This window comes from Zalophus californianus, chromosome 5 (assembly GCF_009762305.2).
Source record: "Zalophus californianus isolate mZalCal1 chromosome 5, mZalCal1.pri.v2, whole genome shotgun sequence".
Taxonomy (NCBI): Eukaryota; Metazoa; Chordata; class Mammalia; order Carnivora; family Otariidae; genus Zalophus; species Zalophus californianus.
Window position 1 is genome coordinate 54,341,219 of NC_045599.1, and position 23,247 is coordinate 54,364,465.

The 23,247-nt window shown below is 37.5% G+C and overlaps 1 protein-coding gene across 1 annotated transcript in view; it reads left to right on the forward strand.

Annotated features, from left to right (window-relative positions):
• Positions 1-343: 343 nt before the first annotated feature.
• FCHO2 (FCH and mu domain containing endocytic adaptor 2) overlaps positions 344-23,247 on the forward strand; it is a 123,906-nt gene continuing 101,002 nt past the window's right edge. Inside the window, exons 1-2 of the mRNA XM_027604888.2 lie at positions 344-467; positions 15,287-15,378. Coding sequence (XP_027460689.1) covers positions 435-467; positions 15,287-15,378 — 125 coding nt within the window. The 5' untranslated portion in view covers positions 344-434. The remainder of the gene's footprint in view (positions 468-15,286; positions 15,379-23,247) is intronic.

Consider the following 23,247-nt stretch of genomic DNA (forward strand, 5'->3'; position numbering starts at 1 on the left):
ATCCACTGCCGTTGGCCGGCCCTTTTCTTCGCTCATCCCTGGGCCAGTACCCATCGTACCGCAAAGGGTGCGGGCAGTCTCGTCTGTGACTCCTCAAGTACCCGGTTCTCCACCATTCCCAAGAGAATACTCAACTTGGCCACGCCCGCGCGGGGGAGAGGTGTAGGTTACTAAAAATCCAGGGATGGGACGAAGAGCGCATGCGCAACCAGGCAGTGGCGTTCAAGAGTTCGCCCGGCGGCAGCAGCCGCTAGGTGGCGCATGCGCCCTGGAGGGTGCGGGCCGGTCTCCGGGAAGAAGGCGGCGGTGGCGGTGGCGGCGGCGGCGGCGGCGGCGGCGGCGGTGGGGAAAGGCGGGGGCGCCGTGGGGGCCGGGCCCGTGTTTACACAGCGGCGGGCGGGCGCGGACGCGAAACCTGGCGCGGCGGCAGCAGGATGGTCATGGCGCATTTCGTCGAGAATTTTTGGGTAAGGGCAGGAAATTGGGTTTTGGGGTACGAAGCTTTCTCCGCGTGACCTCGGCCTGTGTGCGCTCCGGGCGGCGGCGTTGGCGGCCGCGGCGGCGGCGGCGAAGGCTCCGCGATAAGGGCTAGTGTCCTCGGACCGCCGCCGGCTGGGTCCCGCCTGGATGAAGCCGGGCGAGCGCCGGGTCTCGCAGGCTCGCAGCCCCTGCGGGGGGTTGAGGACTGTCAGCGCGGCCCCTCAGCCCGCGGCGGGGACGCCTAGGGGCCGCCCGCCGCCCGCGCTGGGACAAAGCGCCGGATGGGGCGGGAGACAGGACCCGGCCCCGGCGGAGGCTCTGGGCGCCCGGCGCGCTCCACGGCTCGGACGCGGCCGCCGGGCCCAAGGCGCGGCCGCCTCCCGCTGCGCGCTGCCGGCGAGCGCCGGCCGGAGCCGGGCGGAGGGGGCTCACCTCCGTCCCGCACCGCAGCCCCCATCTTAGCCCTTTTGCCCCCCACTGTTTCCACACGGAATCCCTTGCGGGCTTGGCCTGGATCGGCACTTCCTCTCGGCCTCGCAGCTCGGCTCTTTGGTCTGCGCCCAGGACTTTGCCTCTGGGCCTGTTCACAAAGCGTATAAAAGTTGAATTTAATGTAACAGGATTCCTTGGGCTTAAATGCACGTAGACTTCCCCTCGTGCCCTGTGCTCCTTCCCTTTCCTCATTCTTTCCACACCCCTTCTCTTAACTCGGTATTAGTATTAGGTGGTTCTTTGAGAATGACTTCCAGTCACCGTGTGGAGTGTTTTTCTGCAGTTATTGTTTGTTGTAATGGAAGTGCAGTTCAGCCGAGTGCGGGAAAAGTAGCATGTTTACCCCGGTATCTTGGGTGAATCTCATTTTAGGTCCTGACAGCTGCAAGTACTACAGTTCCATTTTAGTTCAAATTTAGAAATAATTAAAGGAGTGATCTTTCAGTGAAGAAGAGGTGTGTCTTAAATTCTTATTTCTAAGTGTATCACGTGTGGACTTAGTAATCAAATCAGTTCATAGTTGTCTTGAGTGATTCTTGTTTTCCGTAAGCGACATAAGTACGAGACATTAGGTTTTTCTTTAAAAAATAGCTTTGTAAAGTTACAGTTCCCATACTATACAGTACACTCAGTTCAGTGTACAATTCAGGGGTTTTTCTTATGTGCAGTCACATCACCACGATCAATTTAGAACAATATCATTGCCTCAGAAAGAATCGCTGTATTCATTAGCAGTCATTACCTCTTTGGCCCTTAACTCAGCCTAGGCAGTTTACTAATCTATGCATTTCCGCCTGGATAGATTGGTCTCTTTTGGACATATCAGGTAAATGGGATCATACGTGTTATCCTTCGTGATTGGCTTCTTTTCCTTAGCATGCTTCCACACTTCATCCGTGATGTAGCATGTATCAGTACTTCATTACATTTTATGGCCAAACATTCCATTGTGTGTGTATACCACATTTTATCTGTTCATCAGTGATAGATGTTTGGTTGTTTCCACTTTTTGGCTATTACGAATAGTACTGCTATGAACATTTTTATACAGGTTTTTGTGTGGAAATATGTTTTCATTTCTTTTGGGAATGGAATTGCTGGGTCATATTGTTACTCTTTAACATTTTGAAAAACTGCCAAACTGTTTTCCAAAGTGACTGCATAGTTTACAATCCCACTAACAATGTAAAAATGTTCCAATTTTTCTGCATGCTGGACAACACTTGTTATCGGTCTTTTTTATTATAGTGGATGGGTGTGAAGTAAAACCTCATTGTGGGTTTGATTTCCATTTCTCTGATGGCTAATGAGCATCTATTCATATTTTTTTTGGAGAAATATCTTTTTAGATTCACTGCCCATTTTTAGATTAGGTTGTGTTCTTATTATTGAGTTGTAAGTTTTTGTATATTCTGGGTAATCTTTTATCAGATATATGATTTTGTAAACATTTTCTTCTATTTTGTGGGCTGTCGTTTTTCCTTGATGGTGTCCTTTTTTAAAAAATTTATTTGTTTTAAAAATTATTTTTAATAGATGACATATAACATGTTTCAGGTGTACAGCATTCAACAATTACATATATTATGACATGCTCACCAGTGTAAGTGCCATTAGTTTCTTACAGTATTACAGTATTATTGACTATTGCCTATGCTGTACTTTTCATCCTCGTGACTTATTTTATAACAGTAGGATTGTACCCCTTAATCATCTATTTCACCTACCCCGCCCCGCAACCACCAGTTTTTTCTCTTTATTTGTGAGTGTTTTTGTTCATTTGTTTTGTTTTTTAGATTCCATATATAAGTGAAATCATATGGTATTTGTCTTTTTCTGTCTGACTTGCTTCACTTAGCATAATATACTCTGGGTCCATCCATGTCAGAAATGGCAAGATTTCATTCTTTTTTTTATGGCTGAGTACTCCATTGTGTATGTATAGCACATCTCCTTTATTCATCTGTGGATGGACACTTAGGTTGCTTCCATATTCTTGGTGATTGCTGCAGTAGACATAGGGGTCATGTATCTTTTTGAATTCGTGCTTTCATTTTCTTCAGGTACATACCCAGAGGTGGAAATACTGGATTGTATGGTATTTCATTTCTATTTTTAATTTTTTGAGGAACCTCCGTATTATTTTCCACAGTGGTTGCACAAATTTACATTCTCACCAACAGTGTGTGACTTCCCTTTTCTCCACGACCTTGCCGACACTTGTTACTTCTTTTTGATAGTAGCCATTCCAACTGGTGTGAGGTAATTTGATATTGTCCTTTGAAGCATCAAAGTTTTTAATTTAGATGAAGTCCAGTTTATTTGTTATTACTTATGCTTTTATTGTTCTATCTTAAGAAGTTTTTCCTAACCCACGGTCACAAAGATTTACTCGTGTTTTTTTCTACGGGTTTTATAGTTTTAGCTCTTATATTTAGGCCTATGATCCATTTGAAGTCAGTTTTTGTGTTGTGGTGCCAGGAGGAGGTTCAGCTTCATTCTTTTGCATGGATATGTAGTCTCAATACCTTTGTTGAAGGGCTCTTCTTTCTCTGTTAAATAATCTTGGCACCCTTGTCAAAAATCAGTTGACCATAGATAATATGGCTTTATTTCTTGATTTTCAGTTGTATTCCATTGTCTGTCCTTACACTAGTCCTACAATATTTTGATTACGGTGTCTTCGTACTAAGTTTGGCATCAGGAAGTGAGAGTCTTCCAGATTCGGTCTTTTTTTTCAAGGTTATTTTGCCTGTTCTAGGTCACTTGCATTTCTGTATGAATTTTAGGTGTAGCCTATCAACTTAATTAATTAGTTAATTTAAGTATAGTTGATGTGTACAACCGATCAATTTTAGACTTCAGGTTTTAGGCAATTTATAAAACTATTAATTGGATTTTAAATTGGCATCCCAAAATGTTTTGCTTTTTTTTTTAAGTTTTTATTTTTTTTATTTATTTAAGTGATCTCTACACCCCATGTGGTGTTCAAACTCATGACCCCAAGATGAATCATGCTCTTCCAACTGAGCCAGCCAGGCGCCCCTCGAATGTTTTTTGATGGATGAATGTGTTCTTGGGGCTCCTGGGTGGCTCAGTCGATTAAGCGATTAAGCATCTGCCTTCAGCTCAGGTCATAATCCCAGGGTCCTGGGATCGAGTTCTACATCAGGCTCCTTGCTCAGTGTGGAGTCCGCTTCCCCCTCTGCCTGCCGCTCCCCCTGCTTGTGTGCGCTTGCATGCACTTTCTCTCACAGATAAATAAATAAAATCTTAACAGAAAAGAATGTGTTCTTGATGCTTGCTAAGTTAATTCCAAATTGTATATTAAGATTTTTTCAGAAAGTGAAGCATAGTTTACTGCAAATTGTGCATTAACATTTTAAAGTTATCTTTTGTTTCTGTTACTTGAGCTGTGAACATAGCCTTGCCTAATGATTTTAACTATTACGAATAATGCTTTCTACAAACATTCTTGTACCAGTTTTTGGGTGCCCCTTGTCCCTCTTAAGGGAGGAATAGGAATAAATTTGGATATCTGAAATCTAGGGAATATTCCTAGTCTAATTTATGTTTTTGTCTTTGCCTTCACTTCCCCAACTATTGAATACAAACAGTTAAAAATAGATTGCATTTTATTTACTTCCAAGCCTGGAATTGGGGCTGAAAGCTCTAATTTGGAGCTTTATAAAAAATTCCAGCGGCACCTGGGTGGCTCAGTCGTTAAGCATCTGCCTTCAGCTCAGGTCATGATCCCAGGATCCCCAGTGGGATCAAGCCCCGCATCGGGCTCCCTGCGCGGCGGGAGGCCTGCTTCTCCCTCTCGCACTCCCCCTGCTTGTGTTCCCTCTCTCGCTGTGTCTCTCTGTCAAATAAATAAATAAATAAATCTTAAAAAAAAAAAAATGTTCCGAAGGAGGACTAAATGAACTGGGGAAGACTAGGAACAGGAACTAAATAACTTCTGAGAATTTAATAGTTGTCTAAGACAACTTAAAAATGTACATATTTTAGGATCATTTATAATTTCTTAAAATAGAGAAATTACAATATTAGTTTCACTTTTCTCCCCTAATATTTAAAGTAGCACTGTCGGGACAAATAAAACTTGTCAAAGTGAGGTAATGGGAAACTTTAAAGTTTCTAACCAAACAACCTATTAATTGTTGTTTTCCCTACATATAAAAAGATAAACCTTTTTGTTGTGGCATTTGTTAGAGGAAAGTTTGAATCATTCAAATTATTTTCAAGCCCTTTTGAAAGTAGCACATCCTGCCTTTTTCTTTAAAGTATAGTTTTTCTTAACTAAAACGGTATGCTACATTACGAATTAATATTATACTTTGAAGAGAAAAATATATTTAAGACTTCCTACACAACAGGTGTTTTGTTGCTGATAAGTCATTTTTTGCCACAAAGTATAGTGCCTTTGATAATTAAGTTGAAAGTGTTTTTTCTTTTCCACTAAAATTGGATAACAAAATTAATTTTGATAGCAGAAATCCACACTATTGCCTTAGTATATAAAAACAGTTGTTAGTCCTTCAAAAGATAGTGTAACTTTAAAAAAATTTTTTGCAGATATTAGTGTCTCTGTATACTGTTTCTCAGAGTAGGGTACTAATTTATAATGCTCTTGAGATTGTCTGTGTTAGCATTGCACTATAGTAACTAAAATGGCTTTCTGTTTTTATATAAACCCAGGTTATTTAATTGAGGAGTTAAATTTTTTAAAAATTTATTTTTTTAAATTCCAGTGTGATTAACATACAGTGTTACATTACCTTCAGGTGTACAGTATACTGATTCAACAATTCTATACATTACTCAGTGCTCATCTTGATAAGTGTACTTTTTATCCCCCTCCCCCATTTCCCCCGTCCCCACACCCACCTCCCCTCTGGTACCCAGCAGTTGTTCTCTATAATTAAGAGTCTATTTTTTGGTTTCTTTCTTTCTTTCTTTGTTTTGTTTCTTAAATTCCACATACGAGTGAAATCATATGGTATTTGTCTTTCTCTGAGTTATTTCACCTAGCATTATACTCCCAAGATCCATCCACGTTTTTGTGAATGTAAAGATTTCATTCTTTTTTTATGGCTAAGTAATATTCCATTGTATATATCCATCTTCTTTTATCTGTTCATCTATAGAGATGGACCTTTGGGTTGCTTACATATTTTGGCTATTGTAAATAATGCTGCAATAAACATAGAGCTGCTGCATATATCTTTTTGAATTAGTGTTTTCATATTCTTTGAGTAAATACCTAGTAGTGGAATTACTGGATTATATGGTAATTCTATTTTTAACTTTTTGAGGAATCTCCATAGGGTTTTCCATAGTGGCTGTAGCAGGTTGCACTCTCATCAGTAGTGCATGAGGGTTCCTTTTTCTCCACATCTTTGCCAACACTTGTTGTTTCTTGTGTTTTTGATTTTAGCCATTCTGACTGGTGTGAGGGGATAACACATTGTCTTTTTTTAAGATTTTATTTTTTTATTTGCGAGAAAGAGAGTACATGAGTGGGAGGAAGGGCAGAGGGAGGAGGTTGCCCTAGCAGATTCTGCACCCAGCCCAGAGCCCGAAGCAGGGCTTGATCCCACAATCCGGAGACCATGACCTGAGCCGAAATCAAGAGTCGGATGCTCAACCGACTGAGCTACCCAGGCATCCTTCTCATTGTGGTTTGGATTTGTATTTTTCTGATGATGAGTGATATTGAGCATCTTCTCATGTGTCAGTGGCCATCTGTATATTTTTTCTGGAGAAATGTATGTTCGTGTCTTCTGATTTTTTAATTGGATTATTTGGTTTTTTTTGGTGTTGAGTTGTATTAAGTTCTTTATATATTTTGGATACTGACCTCTTAAATTTTTTTTTTAAGGAATGGATTTCATTGGTGATAATTATTTAAGGGGAAAAAAATAAAACGTACCTGATTTAAACACCTTATAAATATTTTGTATAATAATCCTGATGTCTATAAAATATTAAGCATTCTCCCAAAGACATCAAGTATTCTTTAGCATATATCACATTGTAATGAACTGACATTTTTAGTTAGGTGACCTTTTCCAAAAATTATTTCCAGTCAGCATATCAAGAATGAAATAATTATCTTGGGTGTTTTTATCCTGAAGTATTTCTTTGTTTCTTGTCCTTATTTCTTTTACTGTTTAACCAGTACAGAAGTCTCTTTCCATTTGTCTGTTGGTTTCACTGGTATTGTCATGCTTTACTTTTAAATAAAATTGGAGCACTTGGTTATATATCCAGAATTTGATCCATCATTTACATGGATAAACTGGGAGGATTAAAATGTTTTTTAAAAACCTGGAATTGCTATTAGTAGGACTTTGAAGTGCAAAACATTGTATTTTTGCTTGATTTTTTAATCTAAATTTAGTATCCTAAATGAGATACTAACACCCATACACATACCCATACACACATATTCTTGGGGGTATATCCATATGCAAATTTAAATATATATATATATATATATATATTTAGAAAATTAGTTGAGGTGATCATAGAAACCAAGAATATAGACTTTCTTTTTATTACTTGAAATTTCCAAATACTGCTTATGATATGATCCCATTGGGTGGTACACTGAAATTTAAGTACGTGTGTATGCATACTTACATATACACTAATTAACAGATTTGCAAAATTTACGTGGTTCAGTATTCAAAAAGTACCAAAGGGAAGACAGTATAAAATCTTTTTCTTTTTTCCCAGCCATCAGGATCTCCACAAAGGCAGTAGTTGTTACCAATTTCTTCTATAGCTTTCCAGAGATGATCTCTGTATAAACAAAGAAATTATATACACTAAATTAAAATGTGTTGTTGTTTACTTGTTAGCCAGTTAGCCATGCCCACATTGTTTTCAGCTGCAACACACTAGGAAAATGCAAACTACAGATTCATCTACGTTGGTTCAAGTAGACTTGACAGGTAGACATTATAAAATCATAGTATTTTATTTTATTTTTTTAAGATTTTATTTATTTATTTGACAGAGAGAGACACGGCGAGAGAGGGAATACAAGCAGCGGGAGTGGGAGAGGGAGAAGCAGGCTCCCTGTTAAGCAGGGAGCCCAACGTGGGGCTCGATCCCAGGACCCTGGATCATGACCTGAGCCAAAGGCAGACGCTTAACGACTGAGCCACCCAGGTGCCCCAAAATCATAGTATTTTAGGTAGCAGTAAATTTTATTGTGAGGCTCTTAGAATTTTGAAGGATGGAATGGTGGTTTTTTTTTTTTTTTTAAGATTTTATTTATTTATTTGAGAGAGAGAGAGTGAGAGATAGAGAGCACGAGAGGGAAGAGGGTCAGAGGGAGAAGCAGACTCCCTGCCGAGCAGGGAGCCCGATGCAGGACTCGATCCCGGGACTCCAGGATCATGACCTGAGCCGAAGGCAGTCGCTTAACCAACTGAGCCACCCAGTCGCCCTGTTTTGTATTTTTGCTTTAATTGTAGGAGAAAGTTGAAAGTGAGAAATTGATACTGATTTAGTCTGTGTAAATTAAATTCAGGGGAAGGATTTTAGAACATTGACATGGAAAGGATAAAAATTTGCTGTCTGGGTTATTTTGTAGCTCTGTACACTAAACCCTGGATGCTCTAATCCTTTCAGAACTACTTAAATTATTTAGGCAGAGGCATGGGAGAACAGGTATGCTTTATATCATCCTGCACATTTGGCTCGCATAAGCCTTTTGGAAGTAGTTTTTTTGAGTACTGTTTCTTGACGTTATCCATCCTGGTTTGACAGTTCTAAAACATTTAACAAAAGCACCCTAAGAAATCCATATAGAAATATGGGGCCATGGAGACGTAAAGGGAATAAGAGTTTTCACTTTACCTAGTGTGGAAAGATGAAAGAATACTACAGTTGTAAGAATGTTAGTAGCAGTTTGGTCCACAGAGATGAGCATAAGTTGGTCAGATGTGGGGGAGAAACAAAAACAGTACTACAGCAACTAAGACCTAAAATGGTAACTGTTGGTTAAGTTGTTGGAGCATGTTGCTGGGATGGTCAGATTGAGAGGACTGAATTGAGAAGTGATTAATGAACTCTAAGATGAAGTCGAGACACCCAAGTTCATTTAGTTCTATCAGGCACATGCCCCTTGATGGAATAGCAGGAATAAAGGTTATGGCAGATAGGAGAAGCATGTTTGCTTGCCTTTAGGGATCAGATGGGGAGGTACAGCGTCAGTATAGCAAACTGGAGACGCTGGACCTTAATACTAAGAAGTGTTAGTTTTCAGTTGGTTGAAACAAGAGCCAGTGACGATGGTTTTCCTTTTTAATTATAATCACTGTTATGTGATAGGTAGAACAGAAGGAGTACAGAAGAAAATTAAAATTATGTATAGCTTTTCCCTGTGTCCTCTAAGGTTTTCTTTAGAAATACAGCATGCACAGTGGGTTCTGCTGTATTCTGTAGCTTGGTATTTTTCAAATGATATTACCCTCAGGCATTTTTCTCATATGATTAAGTATTATTTGAAAATATTTTGCAGTGACTTGCATAGGTTTCCATGGAATAAATAGGTAATTTTTTAAACTGCTCCTAAAAAACTTTGTTTTTTTTTTAATTTATGAATTAGGAGATTTAACTATTAATATGAACAAGATGTCAGTTTAAGAAGGTAGCCTTTACCTTTGAATGTGCAGATTGAAGAGTTTTTGAGAAAGCTGAAATTGTTATTTTTTATTTTGAGATTAATGAAAAGTACATTCATTTACAGTATATTACAGAAAATTTGGAAGTTATAAAACAAAAAAATTATCTCATAATTCTTGGCTTCTGCTGTTTTTGTTGAAGACACATAATATCTTTTAGATGGCTTTTATGGATTTAACTTATTTCTGGAAGAGGTGATTTGAGAAAAATGGTTAAATGAGAAAAATGCTTGAAGAGGTGAGTTGTAACTGAAGAGATTAGGGAGTATCTGAGGGGTTAGAACATAATTTCTTTAATGTAATAAGATCTGTTTCCTTCAGTCAACCAACAAATGTGTTTGAGTGACTTTTGTACCTGCAGCAAATAGTTCTGACTGCTGAACAGTGCTCATTTTACATCTTTAATCACTGTTTTCTGCTTTAAAAACATCTTGCCAATGGTTCTGTAGAATAGTTTTGATGATCATGTGTGAAAATTTCAGTGTATAAATAGAAGGTTGACTAGAAGAGATTGTAACTTGGGGTTAAATGTGCTATTTACTTATAGAAAAACTGCTTACATAAGAACTAGAGCAAAAGGAAAATGTAGAGTGGTAGGAAGTGATGATATTTATTGCCTTTGAGGCGGTTTGAGGTTGAAAGGAAGGTTAGGCGTGTTATTTGCTGTTCACATGACAGCACCTTCTGACCCTTTGATCCCCTGCCAAAAATTTTTTTAAAAATTTAAAAAGGAACAAGGTAAAATAAACTTATCAATTCGTAGTCTGATTATACAGTATACACTATCTTCTACCTGTTTTCCAGCTTCTTGGAGTCATTAGAAGTGAAAGGTATCAAGGCTTTTTGTTTTTAGTGTTTAATTTACCATTGCTCTTAAAAGGTTCTTTGGAGGAGAAGTTTCAAACCATTAGCTAAAATCTCTGGGATTTATAACTTTGTGTTTTTCCACTATTACTATTCATGGGTCTTAAAAACCGAGGTACATTAAACAGTTCCATTTTCGTTAAAATAGGAATTTCATTGCTTTGTTAATAGAGATTTTTTCTTCAAGTGGGAAGGTGTTAGGTTGTATTTTATATCTCTTTAAAAAAATTTTTAAGTATAAAGTGATGTTATAAAATCAACCAGAAGATGCCTTTGAGTTTCCAAAATAGGTTTGATGATGTATTCAGACTTTTTTTAAAAAGATTTTATTTATTTATTTATTTGAGAGAGAATGAGAGAGAGAGAGAGCACATGAGAGGGGGAAGGGTCAGAGGGAGAAGCAGACTCCCTGCCGAGCAGGGAGCCCGACGCGGGACCCAGATCCCGAGACTCCAGGATCATGACCTGAGCCGAAAGCAGTCGCCCAACCGGCCGAGCCACCCAGGCGCCCTGTATTCAGACTTTTTAACTTGAAATTTCAAGTATGTCTTGTAGATTCTAAATTAGACTAAAAAAAATCTGAATATTTCCAGTGACTTGGTGACCTTACTTACAACTTAATTATCTTTTTAGCTAAATTTCAGTTCAGTTGATAATTTAAGTGCAAAACCATGCATGGTGTGATCTCATTTTTGTATTAAGTAACATGTACTATATGTGTGGGAAAAGGAATCTGGATTGATAAATGTCAAACTGTTAAGTGTTGTCAAATTAGAGTGGTAGAAACAATAGGTCTTAAGAAGTTGGTTTTCTTAAAAGACTTGTACGATTCTGGACTAAACATCTTCAAAGGATGATAAGGGTTTTTTTTCTTTTCCCTACTTTCTATTAGGAATTATTTCAAAGATTTTTAATACTTGTTTATACAGGATTATAACAAGATTTTGTTTGCCCCAGGCCATAATCATTGGACTTTTATGAAAGTGCTACCTCTTTGTAAAGTGCATGGAGACCAGCAGGTAAAGGATCCTATCTTAGTGTAAATCTTCAAAATAATGGTCTTCCTTGTACCAGCAATGGTGTTAATAGCAGCTTTTGTCAGTTAATACTGCAGATCTCTCTGCAAGAATGAATTGATTGAAATAGATAAAAATATTTGCTCATGCCTTTGACAAGTTTATCGTGATATGTTTTATATATTGTGCAGTTCACTTACAGTGTACAGTTCAGTGGTTTTGGGTAATACAGATATATGCATCCATCATCACAGTCAATTTTAAAACATTTTCATTACCTTAAAAAAGAAAACTTGTACCTTTTATCACCTCCTACCTCACAGCCCTCCTCCCTAGCAACCCACTCATCTACTTTCTATCTCAGCATATTTGCTTATTCTGGACATTTCATATAAGTGGAATCCTACAATATGTGGTCTCTTGTGTCTTGACTTATTTAACTTAGTGAAATGTTTATGATGTTCATCCATTTATATTCTAGTTTATGGGTATACCCTACTTTGTCTTTTTATTCACTGGTTGATGGACATTAAGTTGTTCCTAACATTAGGTTATTTTTGGCTGTTAATGGTAATTGTGTCCTGCTTTTTTCCATTGACAGTATATCTGGACAGATTTTTAAAATTAACACTTAAAAATCTGCATTTTTTTTTTTTACTGCAGTCTTAAAAAGCACCATATATATTTTTTATTGTAGGATATACTGTCATTTACTTAACCAGTAATATTAGTGGATGTTTTTGAGTTTTTTTCTGATTTTTCACTATTATAAATAGTACTTCAGTAAATATTCTTCCACATTTATCTTTGTATCTGTGTTTCTGTAGTATAGATTTCTAAAAGTAGATTTGCTGGATCAAAGGGCGTGAATATTTACAGTTTTAGTAAAATATTGAGGACCAGAAGACATGTTTAGTTGTAGTTCTATTTGATAATAAAGGTCTATTGTCAAGTTATTTGTGTGTTCACCATGTATTTGTAATTAGCCAAGGAAAGCAAGTTCTTGCTTGAGTTAAAAGAATATGTTAAAGGAAAAAAATATTTTTGTGTTGAAAATAACAGGAATATATCCACTTCAAGGTCTAAGGTGATAAAATGGATATGCAATTCAGGAATACTTATTGCTATTTTACTTTTCTTTGAATTAGAGCCACCTACTAAAAACGTCGGTGGCTACTGTAAAAATCATAGAACCTGTGTGCAGGTAGTTCTGGGTAAAAAAAAATACTGGGTAATCTCAAACGGTGGCTGGATTATAATCAGTTATGATTGTCAGTTTCAAGAGTGGTCTCTCCCTGTCACCAGAATTTTCAGTGTTTTGTGCAGGTGAAGACACTGAAGCCAGATGGGTCTAGACCTGAGCTCCACTGCTCTTTATTTTTTGACATATAAATGTGTGTATACTTAATATTTATTCATCTGTTATCAAAGCTATAAATTAAGTTTTTGACAAGGTGACCATACAACTTGGGTTCTTTATTAGACACTTTGAAAATTTTTTTTAAAAGACAGTTGTATGTGTATGTAAGTGTGTGTGTGTATGTGTAGAGAGAGAGGGTGCTGCTAGTGCCATTTGAAGTAAAATTTTTGCTTAGTTTGTGCTAAAGAAAAGGTCACAAGTAATAAATATTTGTGTTAACAAGTTTGTGAAATTATTAAAGAATAGTGCTTGGAGTCAGATTCAAGTTTTTTGACCTCAGTAAATGAATGAATCCCTAAATAGAAATGATAAATGGATTTGTAATCATGTAGGGTGTTTATATTTAGTTGTTAATGCCTTCTGAGGCAGGCTTCTTCTATATCACATGCTTATTAGAATGAGTTTTCCTTGTCTTTCCAAGTGAAGACCTGAGGGATGGAATAGCTAGTACTGTTTCCCAAGGTGTATTATTGCTGCTATATTAATATTGTTATGTTGTATTAAATGAATTAATAATCCTCATTTCCTTATTGGGAATTTTAACTAATATGTTATTTGGATATCTGAAGTTCCTGGATAAGGAGCTTACTTCTTCAAGGTCTTCTTAATAAAAACCCAGATTTCTGAATATAATTTAACCTTTTCTTGATTGCTTAATGTTTATAATACTGTAGCAGTAAGCAAAACGCTCAGGACCTTATTACCTCAGTTACTAGATGGTCTCCAAGTTCTTATCTCCATTAAAAAAAAAAAAAAGATTTTTTTCTTTCTCTTGTAAGCCTGGTAAATAGTATTTCTAACAGTCTTTGTGCCTGTTTGAATAGCTCTTTATTCCCAACTCGCTTCTAATTTGAATATGTGTAATGCACCTTGGGAACCCAGATAACCTGACTGGTTAGATTTTTTTTTTTAAGATTTTTATTTATTTATCTGAGAAAGAGAGAGAGTGAGTGAGTGAGCAGGAGTGGGGGGTGGGGGAGGGGCAGAGGGAGAAGGAGAAGCAGACTCCCTGCTGAGCAGGGAGCCTAACTGGCTCCATCCCAGGACCCTGGGATCATGACCCCAGCCGGAGGCAGAGGCTTAACTGACTGAGCCACCCAGGTGCCCCCAAATATGACATTCTATTTTATTTTTTAAAGATTTTATTTATTTAAGAGAGAGTGCATGGTGGGGGAGGGGGAAAGGCAGAGGGAGAAGCAGAAGCAGGCTCCCCGCTGAGCAGGCAGTCCCACGTGGGGCTCCATCCCAGGACCCCAGGATCATGACCTGAGCTGAAGGCAGATGCTTAACTGACTGAGCCACCCAGGTTTCCCCCAAATATGACATTTTAATTTATTATATATATGGCAAAATAATTACTTTCATATTAGTTTACAAGTTTGTTAGGGATCACTTCAGCATAACTGGAAGTTCCTATGTTTCCTGTTTTTGGTGAACTGTGAAAAAACTAGGTTTCATATTGTGTAATTCTTGCTTATTGTATTGCTATTTCCAGCAAATATATTGAATTCTTCACTATTTTATTTTCACTGAAGAAAAAGAAAATACCAATTGTAAAGAGAGTTGTTGAGCTTAGTTTATTAATAGTCTCTATTTCATTTATAAAACTGGTATTTCTGTTTTCTTCCCTATGACTTACTAATTTAACATTTATTGGAATAAATAAATGGCAGTAAAGGTTTTCTAGGATTGTGTAGTGGTCTTGTTCTGTTAATTTCCCATTAGTTGGGGACGAGGACTAGCCGATGAATGTTACTGCTCTTTTGTTAAAATTTTATCTTTCTCACTTCTCAAGTTGTTTAAGTTTACTAAAAGACTTTTATTAGCTACTAGAAGGCATTTTGTGGTATTGAATGTGTAAGTGATTAGTAATAGACTGTCTTGACTCAGAAGCCAAGATTTACTTATTTTAAAGTAGGGACTCTGCCTTGAATAATCAGGAATCCCTTAGTGCATGTTGAAGGAATTGAAATGGGGTTGGTAATGTATTCAAAAAGATCCATGGTTATCTTTTCTAAATTATGCTGCATGTTGTTTTTTAAAATTTCAGACTTAATATACTGTCATGAGTGATTATAGAATGTGTGCATGTGTGTTTAATGTGTGTATATGTGTATATAATAAATTGTAAATGATGTCAAACTGTATTCCTTTGATACAGTATGAAGTCATATAATGAGCAACATTGGTTGAATTAAGGAGAAGTTGCTCACCTGAGCATTGGAGTTGCATATTGGTTAATATAGGGTTATTCTCAAGTCATTTTGATCTTTTTTTGTTGTTAAACTAAAAATTTTCTTCAATTTTAGGGGGAAAAAAATAGTGGCTTTGATGTCCTTTACCATAATATGAAACATGGACAGATATCAACAAAAGAACTAGCAGATTTTGTGAGAGAAAGGTATGTATTTTTTTTTAATAAGTAATTTAACAGTCAAGTTAAATTTTAGAATATAAATGAGAAAAAAAAATTTGTTTTTGAGAGAGAGTGCATGCTCTAGTGGGGTGAGGGGTGAGAGAAAAGAGAATCTTATGCAGGCTCCCGGCATGGAGCCAGAGGCGGGACTCAATCTCAAGACCCTGAGATCACAGCCTGAGCCAAAATCAAGAGTCAGATGCTTAACCAGCTGAGCCACCCAGACGCCCCAGAAAATTTTAGTTAGATCTGGATTAAACTAAGTACACTCTTGAAAAGCATAGTTATTATAGTTTTATTTTAAAGTAGTGTGGTTATCTGGCATCTACACACTAAGGGCTGCATAGTGGCTCCAAGGAGCATTGCTGAACTCCTGGTTTGTATTCATTGTTTGTAAATAGCATTACAAACAATATGAATGTAAATACATAAATGTGATACAGTAGAAAAACTGAGGAATTTTGTAGGATAAAGTACCACCATTTCTTTAAACAAACATGTCATTAAACATACGAAAATAATTTGATAAGTCTAAGGTTTTTGAATTTGTAGTTTAATTATGTATTACTTATTTACTGATTTATTTAAATTTTAAGTAGGCTCTATGCCCAGTATGGGGCTTGAACTCACAACCCTGAGATCAAGAGGTGCATGCTCTACCAACTGAGCCAGGCATCTGCCCCTCTGAGTTTTATTTTAAAGAAGTATAAGTGTATATTTTAAAATTCTCCAAATTTATAAAATGTGATTGTCTTTAAGACTCTTAGAATATAGTAGTCAATTTAAAAACTTAAAAATCAATGTAATTTGATTTGATTAAAGCTATTTTGTATAGTACATTAAATGTTAAAAAAAAGCTCTTTTGTGGCTAGGCCCACTTAGTAATTTTTATATGAGCACACTTAAAATGTTTACCTTAGTAATATGGGGATGTGTGTGTTTGTGTGTGTGTGTATGTGTGTTTAAGATTTTATTTGTTTATTTGAGAGAGAGCACAAGCAGAGTGAGGGGCAGAGGGAGAAGCAGACTCCCCACAGAGCATGGAGCCCCATGTGGGCCTCATTCCGGGGACTCCAGGATCAAGACCTGAGCCAAGGCAGATGCTTAACCAGACTGAGCCACCCAGGCACTCCAGGGATGTTTTGCCTTTAGATATAATACTCCAATTTGGGGGGCACTTGGCTGGCTCAGTTGTTGGAGCATGCAACTCTGAGTCTCGGGGTTGTGAGTTAAAGCCTCACGTTGGGCGTAGAGGTTACTTAAGAAAAAAAAAATACAGTACTCCATTCATTTATTCTTTCAATAATATATATCCCATGTCTGCTGTGTGCTAGGTACTTGTCTGGATTCTGGGAATATAGGGGTAAAGATACAGCTTCTGCCGTCATAGAATTTACCAGATGATAGGAGTTGAGGAACAAGCTGTTTTATGTAAGACCAATCCTCTTTTCGCTTTCACTTCTCTTTTGGAGTTAAGAGGGAGTCCAGAAGCTCTAAGTGCTATGGATAAAGCTGTCCTTCACTGGCTTCTGCCTCATCATTGGCAGGAGTAAAGAAGAGGTCTCAGAATGCTGTGTTTCCTGGCATGTCCTCTAGCCTTCCTTCTCCCCCAACACTTACATCACTAACTATAACCACTTTGAAGTCGTCAGGGCAATTGTCATCATGCCTTTTAGCCTATTTATGTCAGTCACCCTAAGAAGTCCACGACTCCTGAGTCATCCTTTCTTGTCTAGAAACTAACCCCTTTATGATTCTGTGGGCTCTAAGACAACCCCTCCTTCTGCTACTCCTTTCCTACTTTAATGTTTTCTTCATAGCACTTACAACCATCAGGTATGTGATATTTATTTATTTGTCTGTCCCTCCCCTCTAGAATGTAAACCCAACAAGAGCAGGATTTTTTTTTTTTTTTTTTTTTTTTTGGCGGCTTATTACTCTATCTCTTGCATTTGGGAGAGTGCTTGGCTCTTGGTAAGGATTTTTTGATAGATGAATCTCTGACTTTACTGCCCTGATCCAAGCTATTATTATTGTTGCCTGAACTGCAACAGTAGCTCCTATCTATCTATCTATGTTCATTCTTGTTCCCGTGCAACTTATTCTCTGCACTGTAATTGGAGTGCTTTTTCTAAACTGCAGAGAGGTTGCTTACCTCTCCTGTTTAAACCATGTCAGAGTCTTCCCATTGCTCTTAAGGTGGGCCTGCCTCATCTTGGTCTGACCCCAGACCACCTTTCAAGCTTTAGTTCATGCCAGTCTCCTCCTTATTCTTTCCTCTCCAGAGACATTAGCCATTTTATTGAAAGACATCTTCCAGTCCAGGCTTTGTACATGCTTATTCCTGTTTTTGCCTAATTAATGCCTGCTTGTTCTTCAGAGGTCAGCAGTGTGGTCCCTTCTTCACGGATGCTTTTCCTTATTTCCCTGACTTGGTCAAAAACACCTGTTATAGTATCTCTAACATCATGTAGCTCTTTGCAGTATTTATAAAATTTTATAATTACTCATTTTTTATTATTTGTTTCTATGTTTCCTTATAAAGGAAAAATGATATAGTATTCTCTTGTATCCCAGTGCCTAGTACAGAGCCTGGCACAATTAGATACTCCTGTTTCTTGAAGGAGTGAGTGAGAAAGAAGGGAAGAAAAGATAGACACATAAACATATAGTGTGCACTAAGGGGTGTGCATACATTACCTCATTTAACTGTGAAAAGTCTAACTCCCCATTTTACAGATAAGAAAATTGGGGCCTAGAAAGGTTAATTTCCTGTCAGTCATTCAGAGTTTCTCTCCTCCGTTCATCCCCTCTTCCCTACTGGTCTGCTCCCTTTTTCCCTCCTCCATTCCTCCTCTGGTCCTTTTTTCCTGTTTGTCTTTCCTCCCTTATTACCTTCCTCCTTCCTCTCTTCCTTTTAACAGCTTTATTGAAGTATAGTTGACATACAGTATACTACACATTTAAAGTGTATGATTTGATCAATTTTGACATATACATATATTCATGAAACCATCACCACAATCAAGGTAGTGAACATACGCATCATCCCCTTTGTAATTTCTCTCTCCTGTCTCTCCCCCTCATCCCTGAGCACCCACTCATTTGCTTCGGGCATTTAGGTTAGTTGGCATTTTCTAGAATTTTATATGAATGGGATCATATTGGATATACTCTGTTATCCAGTACTTTCACTCAGTATAATTACATTGAGATTGATCCATGTTGTTGCATCTGTTAATAATTCATTCCTTTCTACTGTTGAGTGGTATTCTATTTATGGATACCGCCATTTATGCATTCATCTGGCAAAGGAAGTTAGTTGTACCTGTTTTTTGAACTTTGTATTAAGTATATCAATTTAATCATATAGAGAATATTCTTTTGTCTTCTTTTACTCAGCATATTTGTGAGATTCATTTTTGAGTTTAGTATAATCATTTTCAATGCTGTATGATACTAAATTTTATAAATATGCCAAAATATATTTGCTACTATTGACAGACATTTGGGTTGTTGCCAGTTGTTTTTGCTATTATAAGTAATACTGCTTTGAATATTCTTGCACAAGGGTCTTGCTACACATATTTGTATATTTATATTAGGTATATACCCTCGAGTAGAATTTCCAGGTCATAGAGTTATGTATGTGTAACTGTAGTAGGTAATGCCAAAGAATTTTCCAAGGTGGTTGTACCAGTTCACACCAGCAGCAACCTTGTTTCAGAGTTCTAGTTGTTCCATGTCCTCATCACCACTTGGTATTGCCAGTCTTTCAATTTGAATCATTCTTATAAGTAGTAGTACATGTCTCCCCCACTTTTCAGAAGTTTGTGTTATGCCACTTTGCTCTTACCTGTTTTTGCTAACCAAGAACAATCCTAAGAGGGTTTTCGCTTTTGCAAAAAATAGCAAAATGAGAAAATAGCATTTGGCATTAGTTTTGCAGTGAGCCCTTATGGGGGCAGTGTGCACAGGGAGAGTGGCGCTGCCAAGCTCCTTCCCTGGGAACTATGCTCAGCATCTCAGTATCAAGCCGCCATAGTTTTGAACTGTGTCTGTGAGCATCTGTGCCTTAGCTCAGTGTATTTTGTGCATCTGTTAGCAAGATGTGCCCTACGGTATCAGAAAAGCCTAAGAGGGGTAATTTTTTGGGTCTGTTAAAGCTCAAAAGTTTTTCCATGTAAATTAGTGGTAATTGCTTCTTTGCTTTATGCCATTTTGGCTTATGAAAGATTTCGTAGGAAGGCTGTACTTTTATTTATTTTGTTTATTTACTTATTAAAGATTTTATTTATATATTTGATAGAGAGAGTGGAGAGAGAGTACGAGAGGGGGGAGAGTCAGAGGGAGAAGCAGACTTCCCGCTGAGCAGGGAGCCCGATGTGGGGCTTGATCCCTGGACTCCAGGATCATGACCTGAGCCAAAGGCAGACGTTTGACCAACTGAGCCACCCAGGCGCCCCAGAAGGCTGTACTTTTAGATGGTGAGGGATACCTGTATCTCATTGTGGTTTTAATTTGCATTTTCCTGTTGGATGATGAACTTGAGCATCCTTTCACGTGTTTATTGGTCATTTGCATTTTTACTTTTATAAAGTACCTGTTCATCTCTTTTTCTATAAACTATTTATTTGAGAGACAGAGAGAGTGCACATACACGTGCTTGTGGGGGAAAGGACAGAGGGATAGACTCCTCAAGCCAACTCCCTGCTGAGCCTGGAGCCCAATGTGGGGCTTGATCCCATGACCCAGGAGATCAGGACCTTAGCCGAAACCAAGAGTGGGACGTTCAACCGACTGAGCCACCCAGGCGCCCCCCTGTTCATCTCCTGGGTTTTTTTTATGTTTGTTTTTCCCCCTGTTTAAAGAACAAATTGAAGGAACTCCATATATTTTGGGTGAAAGCAGTTTGTCGGTAAGGTATTACAGATTTATATATAAATCCACTTGATTTTTATATATTGACTTTGTGTCCAGCAACCTGTTAGTCCTTGCTTATTCTGATAATTTATCTGTAGATTGTTTTGGATTTTCTGTGTGTGCAGTCATCTTGTACAAATTTTATATCTCATTTTCCAGTCCTTATACCTTTATTTTTCTTGACTTACCATACTGGCTAATAAATACTTCAGGTATAATGCTAAATAGAAATGGTGATGGCAGGCATCTTGTCTTGTTCTTAGTCTCACATTTATTTCACTCTTGCGTGGAGCCCAGTGCGGGGCTTGAACTCACGACCCTGAGATCAAGACCTCAGCTGAGATCAAGAATCAAACGCTTAACCAACTGAGCCACCCAGGCACCCCTCACCTTTCACTCTTAAATATGATATATTTATTCAAGTTTTTTCCTTACTGTTAATCAAATCATGGAAATTTCCTTTTATATACTTGTTTTGTAATGTTTCTCTTTTCTTTTTTTAAAATTATGAATGGATATTGAATTTGGTCAGATACATTGCCTGTATCTATTGAGATGTTTTTCTTTCTTTTTTCCCTGCCTTGTTAAAATCTGAATTACTTTGAATTTTGAATGTTAGACTAACTTTCCATTTCTGATATAAACCCAACTTGGTGGAGATATGTTATCACTTTTACATATTGGCGGGTCAGTTTGCTATTTTATTTAGGATTTTAGCATCTATATTTGTGATCGAGATTGGCCTGAAAAATTCCTTTATCTAACTGTCCTTAGGTTTTGGTATCAAGATTAGTTAGCCTTATAAAATGAGTATACCTCATTTTTTTATTCTCTGAAAAAATTTGTGGAATATTATAGTTTCTTCTTTATGTGTTTCATAGATTTTACTAGTAGATCCATCTGGGCTTGAAATCATCTTTATAGGAAGGTTTCAAATTATATACTTAATTTCTTCAGTAGTTAAAGGACTATTCAGATATTCCAGTTCTTCAGTGAGTTTGATAAATTTTATATATATATATATTTTTAAAGATTTATTTACTTATTTTAGAGAAAGCTCACGCATGTGTGAGTTGGGGGGAGGGACACAGGGAGAGGGAGAGAAGTGGACTTCCTGCTGAGTATGGGGGTGGAGGACTGGCTTGATCCCATAATCCTGAGACCATGACCTGAGTCACAATCAAAAGTCTGCCACTCAACTGACCGAGCCAGCCAGGTACCCTGATAAGTTATACTTTCAAGGAATTTTAAAATTTCATCTACAGTTTCAATTTTTTTTTTTCATTTTTAAATAAGCTCCATGCCCAGTGTGGGTTTTGAACTCATGACCCTGAGATCAAGAGTTGCATGTTCTACTCACTGAGCCAGCTGGGCGCCCCCTTTTAGAACTTTTTAAATGCCTGCTGGATCTGGATTAGATGTCCCCTTTCCATTCCTGACGGTTATTTATGCCTTCTCTATATTTTATGATCAGTCTCATTTGTCACTTGTTGGTTTTAATAGTTTTTATAAAAAAGCAACTTTGGCTTTGCTGATCCTTTTTGTATATTTATTTTCTATTTCATTAAGTTTCTGTTCCTTATTTCCTTTGACTTTGTGTTCAATTTGCTGTTCCTTTTCTAACTGTAAGATGGATGTTTGACAATGATTTTCAACCTTTTTTCATTTCTTTATTTTTTTTTAAATATTTTTTTAAGTAATTTCTGTACCCAAGGTGGGGCTCAAACTCAGAACCCCAAGATCAAGAGTTGCATGCTCCACCAACTGAGCCAGCCAGGTGCCCCAACCTTTTTTCATTTCTGATATATTCATTTAAGTCTGAAAATTTCCCTCAAGCATTGCTTTATTGTGCCTCACTAGTTTTGAGTAATAGAATTTTCATTATATTTAGTTTAAAGATAGTCTCAGTTTCCTTGTGCTTTTTTTTCTTGCCTCCCTGGATTATTTAGAAATATATTTTTAAATTTCCAAATATGTGTTGATTTTTAAAGGTATATTTTTGCTAATCTTAATTACATGTAGTTAGAGAACATACTCTGTATGATTTCAGCATTTTGAAATATGTTGACGCTTGGATTATGGACCAGGATAGAATGAATTTTGGTAAATATCTGCATGTACCTGAAAAGTCTGTGTTTTGCATTTGTTGTCTATATGTATTTAAGTTTGTGTGTTCTTTTGTTCAATTCTAATATATACCCACTGGTTTTTGTTTTTTTATCCTGTTCATTTTATCATTTCCTAAGAGAGTTACATTGAAAATCTCTCATTTTGATTGTGATTTTTCTGTTTATCCATGTAGTTCTGTCAATTTTTGCTTTTATATATTCGAAGCCATATTAGTAGGTGGCTACACATTCTTTTTTTTAATTGAGGTGTAGTTGACACACAATGTTAACATTAGTTTCAGGTCTACAACATAGTGATTCGATAACTGTATACTTTATGCTATGCTCACCACAAGTGTAGCTACCATCTAGTACCATACAGTGCTATTATAGTACTTTTGACTGTATTTCCTCTGCTGTACCTTTCATCCCCATGACTTATTCATGCCATAAATGGAAGCCTATATCTCTTGCTCCCCTTCACCCATATTGCCCATTCCCCCTCATCCCTCTTGTTACCTTCCTTCTGGCAACCACCAGTATGTTCTCTGTATCTTTAGGTCTGTTTATGCTCTTTTTGTTTGTTTGATCATTTGTTTTGTTTTTTAGATTCCACATATAAGTGAAACCATATGGTATTTGTCAGACAGTTCACCTACTGTAATCCCTCTAGGTCCATCCATGTTGTTGCAAATGGCAAGATCTCATTCTTTTTTATGGCTGGCTGAGTAATGTCTGTCTGTCCATCCATCCATCCCAAAATTTTTTTATCCATTCATCTAAGAGTGGACACTTAGGTTGCTTCTATATCTTGGCTGTTGTA